This window comes from Haemaphysalis longicornis, unplaced genomic scaffold, assembly GCF_048455015.1.
Source record: "Haemaphysalis longicornis isolate Haplotype H1 unplaced genomic scaffold, Haemaphysalis longicornis Haplotype H1 scaffold_3, whole genome shotgun sequence".
NCBI classification, from domain to species: domain Eukaryota; kingdom Metazoa; phylum Arthropoda; class Arachnida; order Ixodida; family Ixodidae; genus Haemaphysalis; species Haemaphysalis longicornis.
The window spans coordinates 18,714,490-18,728,642 of NW_027526335.1; the positions used below are offsets into that span (position 1 = coordinate 18,714,490).

General features: G+C 46.7%; 1 protein-coding gene across 2 annotated transcripts in view; it reads right to left on the minus strand.

Moving 5' to 3' along the window:
* Positions 1-1,053: 1,053 nt before the first annotated feature.
* LOC144174067 (uncharacterized) overlaps positions 1,054-14,153 on the minus strand; it is a 33,405-nt gene continuing 20,305 nt past the window's right edge. For both annotated transcript variants that reach the window (XM_077702491.1, XM_077702492.1), the window contains exon 2: positions 1,054-9,950. In XM_077702491.1, the coding sequence (XP_077558617.1) occupies positions 9,119-9,950 (832 nt within the window). In that variant the 3' untranslated portion in view covers positions 1,054-9,118. The remainder of the gene's footprint in view (positions 9,951-14,153) is intronic.

Consider the following 14,153-nt stretch of genomic DNA (forward strand, 5'->3'; position numbering starts at 1 on the left):
TCAACACATTCAAAACCAAGCATTAGGCATCATTTCAAATAGTACTGTTTACTATAGTACGACATTACTGCAACGGAAGTTTAATATACTGTCAATCAACTGCCTGTTTCATTACAAAATTGCTGTGATGTTGTTTAAACTAATTAACCACCAACTCTCTTTTGAATTTATCGATAATCAGTATTTGCATAATACAAACCCCCCTAGATTTGCCTTTCAACGAATTTTTTTACTGCCAACAGTTTACACTCACTACGGAAAAAGGAGTGCTCAATTCGTTCGAGTTCTTCGTGGAACACTGTGCCTCTGCACCAAAAATCCGGCTTGTCCTTATCGGCATTTAAAAAAGCGCTAAAAAATCTTCTTTTGCAGAACTAGTACCTTTCTTTGCAGTTCATTTGCTCCTGTCTAAAAGTGAATTTTCAATGTCTCATCACACTGTCTTTTAAACATATCACTTCATTAAGATTACTTTTATTATTTTTTTCGAACAAGTGCTGCCACTGTTGCGCGAACTATTATGTATTGTGATCTTCTTAGTGTTTAGCATGTATGTGTTTGTGTGTGTATAGCTATTGTATCTTTGTACAAGGTTTGTACCTACTGTATAATGATGATGTGATAATTATTTTACCTTTAATATTGCATAAATTTTTCATTGCTGTTTCTTTAGGTGTCCATGATTTGTAATTGCTCATCGAGGGTCCCGTGACAGTCATGGGGCTTTGAGACCCTTGTATGTATATTTTAAGAATTGTACTTCTCTTCAACGGTAAATAAGCTTCACTTCTCTATCAAACGGGTCTCCTTGTTAAGTCCACTGAGAATTTTTGAGCATTTCAAATGTCCTCCAAATTGTAACATGATGAAAATAAACAAAGTGTAAATTAATGATTCACCATGAAATGTTTGTTTGTGTAATTGCCACGTAAATATGGTAGTTTGTCTAACGCTCTGACGGAAGAGCATCTAATTTATCAAGTATTACTGCGATTCCCAGCTCAGACAGAAGGACACGGGAGCCGGTTGTGAATAGCGGAAGGAAGCGTAACAAACCGCGTAAAGAATCTTTATTAATCCCACATTTTCTTACAATTAATACGCGCACCTCGATTCCTGGAGGTGGGCGTGTACAGCTGTTGCACGACATCCACCCACGGCGTCGTCTTCTGCTTTTTGTGTGAGTGCGTTTCTCTATTATCACAAGCCCACAATAAAACATGGCACCATATAAGCAGATGTTCATGCGTATAGATGGCGTGTATCCAGGGCACAAAACCATCATTCATCACTGTGCAAGACCCATTCGAATTCCTGAAGACGGGTCCAGCAGTTTTTTGCTAGCTGCCAAAGACATCTCTCATGCGTACGCATTAACTCCCGCACTCACTTGGCTCAACACATCAGGATATGACACTCCCTTTGATGATAGCACGAATTGGTAGACATTGGCATTCGGATGTCAGATTATGCGATGTGACGCTCCGTGGCTGCACCTGCCTGGCGTCGATCCACAGGTTAAAGATCCACAGGTTCACCACCTGTGGATCTTTAACGTGCGCGGAAATCCCGGCACATAAGCGTCTTCGCCTCCATCTGAATAGCAGCCACCGCGTCTGGGATCCGAGATCGAACTCGCCTCCTTGGACTCAGCAGCACAGCGCCTTAGCCATTGAGCCACAGCGGCGGGTGACATCGGGTTCCATAGCGATAAACTAATTTTTAAAGTATTCTTTGACGCCAATGGTTACGAAACATGGCGGTAGAGGCATCACTAACAACTTTGCTGTAAAACAGGCGCGCTTTTAATGCAGAAACGTTGCGTGAACGTTCGTTATTACACAATTATATGACAGAGGCTTGCAAATAATTGTCGCGCCCAGTTTTCTCTGCAATCCGATAACTGTTGTCTCAGCAGTGCAATCCTAATGCACAAATATCACTCGGAATCGTCTCATATTTAGAGAAAGTCCCCCCCCCCCCTCCCATTTACAAGGAACTCAATGGTTCGCACACGGACATGGGTCAGTATAACACAACAAATTATATCACGCAATCAAAGACTTGCATACGCAAACGTAGGCGCGATGTGTGTACGCTGATATTATGGGCAGGCATAAGCCGTAATGAAAAAACTGCAACCATTACCTTAATATGCGCAAAAGTATAGGCTAAAAAGGAAATTCGGCGGAAAAAGTGTCCGCAAAAGGCTACGTTATGTATGAAAAACAAAAAAATGGGGTCTCGCAAATGGGAGGGAGAAATATTATTGTGTTATTTTTTTTCTATATCACGACTGAATGGTTCGTTCGGTTTACGTATAAGGTACTTCAGCCTTTTAATGCAAGCTGATGCCACAACAAGAAGCAGGAGAACGTAGATCAAATAAAAAAGCTATCTGCTGTTTACGCCAGGTGATTTCATTTTGTGTTCATGAATTCGACAACTGTCCATTTTGTGGTCAGTTGTTGCAATGTTTTTTGTTCCTCAACCCAAGAATAGTGTTCAATAACTTGCTTAATTTGCTTAACTTGCTTAAACTTACTCGCTGCACGAATTGGCGGCAAGCTGCTGACTACAGCTTGCCAGGTTTGAGCGGAAGATGCATCAGTGATGTTCCTCCTACGGCAAACGACACCAAGTTAGCTTTGAAGCGCTACGAGCTGGTGTGGCCTTACATGGCTGGCCAAGCAGTGGGTTCGGAAAGCCCTCCATCTGACTACTTCTTACGAAATTACTTGCAGCGATGTCCCCGTGTTTTTCTTTTCCTCAGTGCTGCCCACGCACGTTTTTGTGCGACTTCCTAACGCAGTTTTGCATCCTTATAGCACTGTGACCGAAAATGTAATCGTGATTGTTTCGCTTTATTAATTGCAAGTTTAGTGCGTAATGAAGCTCCGAGATCAGAGAAAACATGGTTGTGGTTGCGAACAGAAGGTACACATGCCCAAAATAGATGTTTTAAATATGGTGCACAATCCGCTTTCCGGGAAAACGAAAACAGAAACTGACGCCTATTATGGTTGAAGTAACTATAGTACCGATAAGCGCATAACGTTATAAAATTAAGTGTCGTGTCTTATCTGCATGCTACGGAAACTTCCACGTAGAAATTGCGAGAGTTTACAGAGGTTGAGCACGCCGGGATCCTCTCGTTTGCAGAAGTGGGATCTAACCCTACGGTTGGCACTCCTAGTTGAAGCATTGAGGCGGGTTTTCGCGTGAAGGCTCCGCGACTCAAAGTCAACGATTACATTGTACAAGCGGAGAGACACCTACTGGACTGTAAACCAACACAAGTGCAAGTATTAACACGAGTTCATGGTCACTTTTCTCTTAGAGCGAAAGGGAGGAAAATGAAATAGATTGAAATGTCAGTGACCAAGCGTGTCCTTCCACTCTTTTTTTTTCCTTTCCCATTCCTTACGGACACCACGACGCAGAAAAGTTGAAGCGGACTGAGGTTAAATGCTCCTGTGTCTTCCTGAAAGCGAGCGGTAAGTGACATAGCCTCAAAGGGACCCTGCAACACTTTTTTTTTTGAAATCTTAAATGCTTGCAGAACGAAGTCATCCAACAAACCCAGTACTTCGATAAAGGGGTCACAAAGCACCTCAGCCAAAAATTACTGTTCTATGCCCATCAAATAGCTTGGGAACTCGTTCAAAAGATGCTTCTCTCTTTCCTGGTGTTGACGTTCTTCGACGGCCCGAATGACGTCACTGAGGCCATGTAGCGGCTGCTGGCCGGTTTTCTTTCAGTTGCAGCAACGAACGCTTTTCGATAGCAACTTTAAAAATAAATCCACAAAAACAAAGCAGAAACGGAAGGGGTATCTGGTGCGACGAGCAACTCACGCAGTGTCGCTCCGTGCTGGCGATAACTACAGCTTTCGCAGTGGTTCCAGACGCGAAGGAAAGAGTGAAAGCGTTTATAGAAAGTGTTGCAGGGTCCCTTTAATGTCCTTTCTGATATCCGCCAGTGGCTCATTTCTCACACATCTACGTCTACTTTTTTGTCAGACAAAGCTTTTGCGTTTCGCGTTCTCCTTACAAATCGTGTAGCACGTGGCATAAAATTCCAAGAGTATTATAAAAAATGTACAGCTCATGTACAGCCTTGCTGCAGCGGACGTGGAATTAAACTGCGTGTGCTCGCTGTATATACGGCATCGCTGCGATTAGGCTGGCAAACCTTTAACGCCATACTGCAGCGCGCTTACACCAGTGCAGGCACAAGAAGTTTGCTTTACAAGGGGGCACTATAAAAATGCACTCACAATCTGCAAAGTCGCGTTTAATTACACATTTAACGTAAGCCGATTACATGATGTGTAAAACTACGGTTAATGATAAAGGTAAGCAGGACACTTCTGCTGGTTTCAGCTACAACAGACCATAGAGGGCCACGACTGGATTTATTAGGGATGGATAGTACAAAAAGATAGCGCGAGTAAAATGCTATGTACAAACCTTATCACGCTTATGAAAAGTTACAGAACCAAAGTTAGGTTCTCATTCCCCAGCGATAAACGACAGTGGCGTCTCCTAGTTTTCCTCAGCGTCCTCAAAGTCTTCAATGAAAACGTATCGCAGGACTGGAAAGACAGGCGATATGGAGTAAGCGAAGCCTGCGAAGCGATTGGCTTGTCACAGGAAAAAAATTAGACACTCTCGCGTCAAACATCACAGTTTGAGTTCACATATGCATGGTTGTGTGCAGAGAGTGCCGTGACGGGAAGTTGAAAATACAGATGCTTATTGGGCACCGAAATGTTAATTTATGCAGCTCCATAGCGACAGACGGTTTGCAGAGATGTTCTTTCCGGTCTGTTCGTTGCCAGCTGTTGTGGGCGTCGGCAAGACTGGGTGTCCAACTGGTCGGTGCTGAGCACTTGCACAGCTTTTCCCTCAAACCGGCACTTTTGGCGACAGTACCATTGAAAGCTATAGAAATCCTAGAATTTTTCCTCCAAAAGTGGCGCAGTGAATATGTTCTGCTAAGTCGATTTTTTTGTTTGTGTACGATGCAGATTATTTCGTCATCTGGATGGAACCTATCAGTCTACCACCAAGGACGCTGATTGGCAAACCTTTTAGCACAGTCTAGACGCCTATAGTGGATAAAAATTACAACTCCGCCGGAAAGTATCAGCGGCTGTACAAAACGGCACTTAGCGGTAGTGGAGTTCCTTTTCTGTGTATTTAATCTGCTAGAGCTGCCTATAGCTTTGTATATGTAGAAATATGAGGAAAGCTGCACCTCATGCGAGTTATTTTGCACAATGCGGAGAATAATATGTTGGCCATATAGAAAGGAGCGGCGGAACTTCGATATGACAATGTGAATAGAGAATCGCCGAGAGCATTGTCAAACTTCAGGGCTTAGATGAGAAGGTAGTACAGCTACACTAGGAAATATATAAAGACAATAAAGGCAATTGGGTGTGCTTGATGTAGGAAAGACAGAAATGCGCGCAGCAGGTCACCACCCATAAAAAGTTTAAGCAAGTATTCCCTTTGAGATAATTATACTGTTAAAGCTTACATGACATGGCTTGAAGAAAGTTAGTTGGAGTTCAACTTAACGCGTGGTCGGCAAGAGTAAGTGGTAGAACTGTGTTTCATAAACGGACCTCTGGGTAAATTTTAGCACTGAAGAAAGCCAGAAATAATGGTTTTTAATTACAGCAGTTCTGGAGCAGCGCCGATTCAGCATGGCGAATACTCTAAGTGTGGTTAAACGAAGGAAAACACTACTTAAAATTTCCCGAAGAACAACTAAAAATTATGTTGGAACAAAACACTGCTGCAATAAAGCAGCTGTGTGGAGGTACATCATGTACGTTGTAGTGCGAGGAACTTGGAAAGGTGCAATGCTACTCGGACTCACAGCTGAGAATGTGGTACGAGTCAGGCCTAGAAGTAAATCCGATAACGGTAGCCTGTTCGTATTTAGGCCTAATGACAAAATAACTAACGTCGCAGCACAAGCAGATACGATATGGCCTGCAGTGTAGCACCAAGTAGGAGAAACACAAAGTAAATTACGCCTTGAGTGTCCGTTACGGGGATTCATAGTTCTCAAACTATGAATCCCCGTAACGGACAGCTAAAGAGTTCAGGTGCCTCTAAGTGAAAAACATGGACATACAGTGGTGAAAAAAAGCACTGTGGTGACCATAAAATATGTGAATTGTGAAGGATCAAAGATGACGAGAAAAAGGACAAAGAAGGTAGAAACGAGTAAATGCAGTGAAAAATGGAATCTGAAACATCATTGAAGATTCTCCTGACAGAGAAAAGCGATATGAGTAAGGCAAATCTCTACGATATACTTTAGTGGCATGCTTTGCTGAATATTCAAACAGTATTTTAAGTACGCCCAAAATAATTACACGCAGGGTCCGTAGAAAACAAGCAGAACTGATCCGACAGATCTTGTTGGAATGGGATAGTATTCACAGAAGTCTATGCGACAAAAACGTCGTCATTCGTGAAGCCCTGGTTTAAAGGTATTGTGCAGAAAGCAAACATCAAAGACGTGGAGGTGATCGAAAGGAGACTGGAAAGGTGGAAAAGTATGGACAAGGATGTAACGTAGAGCAGCCACCACTTGTTACGAACAAAACTTAATTTTATTTAGCCTGCCGCGAATAGCAGTTGTAAGATTATATGGGTTGTATTTAATGCAGACGCACGTGAAGTTTTGGCGAAATGGCACATGCCACCACCTCCATATGAAGTGATATCAATTAATCAGTCAATAACTCAATCAATCAATCAATCGATCGATCAATCAATCAATCAATCAATAGATCGGTCGATCGAATCCCGAACTTACAGTTGGCAATAAAAGCCGAATTTGTACCATGTTATAGCGCAAGCGTGTAATGGAAAAACAAAACAAAATTTCGCACTGTTTGCACATGGTTCCAACTACAGGGTAGAGTCAACGTTTAAACCGGCAGTTACAAACGGGAAACAAAACTCCAATCAGATCAGTGCAAAACGGTATGCATTGAAAACGGGGCCGCATCATCGCTTTCCGCCTATTTTTATTCTTATGGCCAATTTCCAAGCTGCAGGGACAAAACAGGAGCAGTTGAAGATCGAGAGCTTCCGCGTGTGCTGAGAACTCTGGCAGACCCAAATGCGGCATTTGTAATCTGCAAAAGCGGCGAACTGGCACAAATACGAGGAGCATAGAATAGGATATAAATACATACATATAACTATCAGCGCATTAATTCCGGCATTCTTTTTAATTCTGGCTAAATAAAAGCGACAAGCTTTTGGTATTTAAAAGCACCCGTTATGATTGGAAATGTCCTTAAACGGGAGCGTTACATTACCTTTATCAACATTCAAAGTAGTGTGCCCAAGCTGGTATTCCATTACCGCTCTTTACTGTATGCTTATTGTGCACACCCATTCGCTAGGGCACACCCGCCGAACTTGTTGATGAGACTGCTGTACATATTACATGGCAACTAGCAGCCTTCTGACAGTGGATCCACCTGTCCTGTACTGTGATCACTATTTTTGCCCCGGCCACAAGAAACGAGCTCGCCATTCCGCAGATGTGATAAGGAATGCAGAGTTACAAGCACGCGCAGGATTTCTAGTACAGTTTGCAAAAGGACCCCTAGTACAGTCGAGTATGCGGTGTAAACAGCTCTTGATTGACTTAATTCTGTTCGCTCGAACCCTGCTCGACTACGGACGCAGGACTTCTGGCGTGTCCTGCGTGTCAGGCCCGAACGCTGCGGAAGGAAACCCAGGGACAGCGGGGGACGGTATACGAATCCGCACTCGTAGCACGGTGTAATAGTCGACGCTGCTCAAAATATGCCCGGGTCAGTGCTACTACACCTACAGAGAAAGACAGTGCGCGGGAGTAGAAGAGGGCCTAAACTTCGACGTGGCTGTTAATGAAAGCTGATGAAATCGGCTCACGACGTGCATGGAGAATAAGGGAGCTTTCCCGCCGGAAGAGGCGAAGAGCAATGGAAAACGGCCCCGAACTTGTGTCCAACTTTTGACACCAAGTGGATGTCAGCTGTGTAGTGGCACTTGGGAATGATAGACAATACTTTCTCTACTTGCAGACCGCGGGTGAGTTCGGAGCAGTTTCTGGATGGGAATAATCACTGTAGCTGCCGAAACGCGGCGTTAGAACTGGCTCTACTCCTGGTCCTTCTTTTGTCTTGATGAACCGCCTTGCTTGTAGAACCACGAAATCACCTTCCACAGCTAATGCGTGCCCTCATTCTAAGCACGAATGTCTGGAATGGAAGGTGTCGGAAGTTGCGTTCCACGCAGATTGTCGCCTGGTTCAGGCCGTGCGAGGAGAGAGAAAAGAGACAAGTGGGCTCTCAAATTAGACGTCGCGTTCGTTCGCTATTTGAACAGGCACATTAAACGATCATCTCAGTCAGCAACTTGACGGTGTACACGGGACGCACAATAGGTCCTCTCGGCGGCTACACCATATCACTTCCGCGTTGTCATCGCTTAACCTCTGCTGTGAACACGCTGCGAACGTTGACATATGGCTGCGAAAGACGCGTCAAAGCGCTCGTCCAAGTACCGTACTTCTTCAGCAACCCCAGTACGTGCGTGCACAGAACCGGCGAAAACACGAAAGAATGTGGCCACTTGCAGCCAGTGTAATCATAGTATAGATTGGTCCCGCAAGGCACCTTTATAGCGATTACGTGCGAACAGTGTTATCATTGTTAACATGTGTATCACTCACAGAATCTGTCAAACCCCTCTTGCCATTTCGTTACAAAAAATCGCCTTTCCCGCCATACAAAAGCATGAAACTGTACAGCCTTTCTTTTTTCTCAACATGCAGGAGGTAAACAATGTTTCGGGTGCACTCTAGTCCGCGTCTCTGCAACACCAAGCGCGGTCACGCCTGATGCAAAGCGGTCCATCACGTCGTACCGGCGCCCCCACAGCGGGCACCATCATCGTCACACGCCGTAGTCTTAGCCGCCGGGGGGTGGCGCCACCTCTCCGTGGGAGGCTCGCTCTTCGGCGCACCTGCACGTACCCGCACACGCACACACACAAGCACACGGGCCTCGGCGATGTCCTTCGCAACGCAGTCAGATCAGGGCCCTAATCATGTAGCACACCGGTCCGATGCCTTCGAGCTTGAAGACCTGTCCGGCCCTCTGGAAGCCCATCTTCTCGTAGACGGGTTCGGCGGAGCAGCGGGCCACGCACCAGACGCACGAGGCTCTCTTGTCCACGGCGTGCTGGATGCACGTGGAGATGAGCCGCGAGCCGAGGCCTCGGCCCCGGAGCGGCAGGTCGACGGCCAGGCCCCGGATGCGCCACGAGTTGGCCTCCGAGGCTAGCTGGATGGCCCGCTCGACGGTCGGCTGCGGAGGGCACGTGGGCCTCTCCCAGTTGCGCACCTTCTTCGGCGTCTCGGCACTCGTAGGCGCCGACGGCTCGCCTTTCGGGGCCTGGGGCGGCACGCGCTGACCATTCTCACTCTCGGCTCGCTCCTCTTTTGGAGCGGCGCGCGACGCTTCGCTCAGAGTCAGCTTTGACACTTGCTGGGCGACGCTCGCATCTCGTGCCGCTTCTTCTTGGTCGCCTTGCCCTCCGGCGCAAGGGTCGGCGGTGTGGGGGTCCGCGGCAGGCGGCGGGGCGCAGTTGTGCTGCTGCTGCTGCGGCTGCGGGGTCCTCCTGTGAGCCTCGGGAAAGACGAGCGACTCGTGGAAGGCGGACACGACACCGACCAGGCGGCCGTCGACGTAGGCGCCGAAGTGCGCGGTGCTGGGCAGCTCGTCGCCGCGGTAGTTGACCCGCACCAGGTCGGGCCGGAGCACACTCTGCCGCAGAGTCAGCGTGTCGGAGGCGACGATGTCTCGGACCTGGCATTGCAGCGGCGCCTCCACCATTGGTCCGCGCCGCTGGGAGCCCGCCCTGCGAACACCATGGTCCGTTAAGGCACCTCCCTGGCACTCAGAAATGCGCCTTCGTGCGCGCGCTTAGTTGCATTCTTTTTTTCTCTACATGTAAGCGGAAGCGAGGTGACACAGATCCCCAAGGCTAAACCTAATTTTGTCGGAAGTTTTATCCCGAGCCTCGTGCAGCTATTTCCGAATTGCCTTCAGAGATGTCATTTTCCTAGCTAAAAAAAAATGGGCTGAATTTGCACAGCTTATACTCGCTAAAGGCGTAACACCTCTCAGTTCTCTCGGATATGTGACTTGTCCTATCGTTAGCTAAAATATTAGTACTGAGCAGTACAGTATTTTCATTCGTTGCACGTATATGATAATATGACCTATGCCAGTACCTTTTGTGTCACATTGACTTCACCCATGTTCCAGCACGGTGAACTTTAGCTAGACACGAGGCCAGCAATTCCAAGGTAAGCCGCTCGTATCTTCTGTGATCTTATCAATATGCAGCAATAAGGGAGGGTAAGATACAGTGGGAATACGTGCTAAGGAAGTTCGGTGACTGGCTCTTCTAACCGTATTACGAAATTGCTAACCTTTACAGCAGGTCATAGACTCGTACGTGGCACCGGGGAAGAGTTTTCTCCGCCCAACTTTCCACTCTCAGGATTCAGGACACTACAGTTCTTACTGCATGAGTCGCTAAGGGCGCACGTGGCATTTTTGTACCAGCGTCATTGCAGCAAACTGCTAAAACCATCTCTCAAAAAAGACACCTGCTTTTTTTCTTATGTAACGCCGTCGAATAACGGCCGGCTCGCTCTGTATTGACAAGAGTACTTTCTGCGGTTGCACACGACCGAGACTTAAGCCAGTTCTACATGCTTGGCGCTCGTTTGCGAATTCGCAGCTGCGGCGACGCTCCTGCGGCAAAACGATCTGTTTTTTGCTCTTTTAACTGTTGTTACAAATTGCCAAACGCAAACGGCGTCCACATGAGACGTTTTACTGTTCCAAACATTTGGCAGCTTGCAACAGCAACGAGTATATATCGTTTTGCCACACGAGCGGGGCCGCAGCTGAGAATTCGCAGGCGAAATTCGCGCCAAGCTTGCAGAACGGGATTAACGGAACGGTGGAAAACCTCACTGGGCTCACACAACCAATTAAAAGTGGCCTTTTCCGAAAGGTCTCTGTGGGGCGTATTCAACGGGAGAGAGCCGACCTTTTAGGTTGCCATGATACCACGCAATCCTTAAGATAAACACCCACAGTCAAGAGTCGTATTAAGCCGCTGGCCAAATATTTTTCTGCAGAGAAGCTGTTTATGGCTGGAGCTCCGTGCATTTCTATTCTGCGTCCAAGTTTATCCACGTATCCACACTTTATACACGCGGAAAATCCAACTTCATACGCGTGTCTTTGAAGCGCGAGGCGTTCCATAGAGCGAAGCGTTCATGGGTGCGCGTTTGTTTGCTGATTTGCTTATCTGTCTGTCTGTCTGTCTGTCTGTCTGCCTGTCTGTCTGTCTGTCTGTCTGTCTGTCTGTCTGTCTGTCTGTCTGTCTGTCTGTCTGTCTGTGTCTGTTTTTGTTTACTTGCTTTTGTTTGTTTGCTTGCTTGTTTGTGTCGGCTTGCTTATATGCGGCTGCTGCCAAAGGAGGCGTCTGCCGGGGAAGGACTTTTATCTCTGCCGTCGGAGAACGGGACAGAAAACCAAAATGACCCCGTTTCCCATTCTGAATTTATTTCACTTCCTCTGTCTCGTCGTAATGGGGAGGTCGTGTATAGTGTAGACACCCGCGCGCCGGGGAAGTCGAAAATCTCCGACGCGGGACATTTCAAATGCGGTTGGTGCCGTACCCGGTTCTCCACCTCCAAGGGACAGGTATACCCTCGATTCCGGACCATCTACCGAGATTACGTGACCTCGAGGAACGGCAAGTCGCAGCACGACTTCCGTCAAAAGTTCACACCTTTGCCAAAATTTCCCTGTCACCTCAGCTTCGCTGATCCTCCCCTCCATCTTCACAGAGTGGAATGGCTCAATTTTTAAAATCGCAGTGATACTTAGAACTAAAAAAATTCAGCCTTAATTTTGTTGCCCGCCGTGACTGCCATCGTCTATGGTCGAACAAGACGAAAAGGAGGTTGATGCTAGATATTAATCAGTTTAGAATTGCTTTCAGCTATTCTTTGTTTTTCAATGCCGTTTGAACGGTGCGTGTTCCCGCTTACGAACAAGCATGGTGCACTACGTAAAAAAAGTAAGAAAAAAGTTGGATCTGGACATCTCCAAAGCATGCACTTATGCATGCTTTCTAGTTTTAGTTTTTTCCGCAGAAAACTAAAACTGGCGCCCGCATCGGTGAAGCTATCTGCCTATCTAACAATTGTCAGTCACACATTAGAATACGCTAGCATCATCTGGGATCCGCATCATAAAGGTTTAATTGATAAGCTTGAAAAAGTGCAAAGAAATGCGGCTGGGTTCATATTATCACGTTACTCACGCACTGACTCTGTCTCAGACATGCTTCTTGAGGCGCTTAATGCGCCTTCACTTATCATCATCACCATCATCGTTTTGTGACACCCACTGTGGAAGTTGGCTTTCCTGTAGTGCGTGTTGCGCGAGGAACAATGTCATCAGTGCGGTATAGACAGCTTCGCTTTAAAATGGCGGCACGTACCGTTCATAGATAATCAAAAAGAAAACTCTTAATGCAGTGGAAAACGCCGCAGTTAAGGAAGTGTGTGAGACCACGGAGTGGATGATACGTGCAGGGGACTATTGCAGGGCGTGTGCAAGAAATTTACAGGCAGAATCATCCCAAATAAGAATAGCTCCTCATCAGTGGTAGGAAAAACTGCCTATCAGTGATAAGAGCCACTGAGATTGCTGGGCGATCTGTTTGAGTAGGCGAACGCTGTCTGGAACGGACGAGAGCTAGCGCGGCTATAACGCGGCTATATCTATATCTATGTATAACGCGGCTATACACCTTTGCCACGCTCGTATAACGCTGCTCCGTTTATGGGCGCAGCCTTGCCTTCGGCTGTGAAACGATGCAAAACCACTTTAAATAGCGCCACAGCACCGTCCTGAGTGAGCCATTCTTTTGGATCTGAACATTAGCCGACGCTATTACCGCCTACGGATAAAGCGTCGCATGCTCACGTTAAGTGGAACCAGCGATTGATGCCCCAATTCGCCCTTATCCTCTCCCCTGGCGGATCGAAGAGAAACTCGTTTGCCTCCCGTCGCGTTTCACTGGCGCAGCTGTGAGCGTTCAGGGTTGCGTGCGCGCGCCATTACTGAACCGCTGCGTTTCGGAAACGCTTTGGTCGCGCGTTTCGATCGAATGGCGCGGCGCAATTAGCGTCTTGAACTGCGCGCAGCTCCCGGAATGACGGTGTTTGCGCGGCCGTTGGCGGCGTCACCTACCACGGTGACGTGAATAATGCATATCCGCGGGCTTAAAACGTCCGTTTCAATTTCCAGAATCTGCAGTTTCATTTTGACAGGCCTATTATGAAAATGCTCACGTGCTTTAGTTTAAATATATAGTCCATAAAAAAAAAGGTTGTCTAAATTTATGCGCTTTTTATGCTAAATTTATGCGCTGCCACCGTCTCTACGGTCCCACTTACGGCCCCGCGCTGGCTTCGTGACATGAAGCATCGGGGCACAGGTTCACAAAGTGCCCGCTGGGAAGATACCGCATGACCAGTTCAGCGTACGTACGCGGTTGATTCCACACTAAAAGTGATGTGATAGCCGCGGTACAGTGTAGTCACAAACTGCTCTTACGATACTGTACGTGTACACAGCTTTAAATCGGGTGTTAAAATGGCCACGTATCTTTTAAATGCGGTAGCTTAAGGGCTCTATATATGCTACGAAAAAATTGCATTGTTGTTCTTCTTGTTCAGTACAAGAAATGGCCGCCGCTTAAATAAAAAGATGGTAAATAAAAAGATTTACCATCTCTTCCTAAAGAAAGTTGAAAGAAGCGCGATAGCTAAAAAGTGCGTCCAATCCATCGTCAAACCTTCAATACCCAAATCGTAAACGAAGACCGAACCCAGGCGACGATTTTTCGCGAACTAAGTAAGCGCATCTACGAACGATGGAAATGTACGTGGTTACGTGGTTTATGAATTAAATGTACACCATTGTACTTCTTCTTCATGATCGATGCGTGTATTGTCTTATCTAG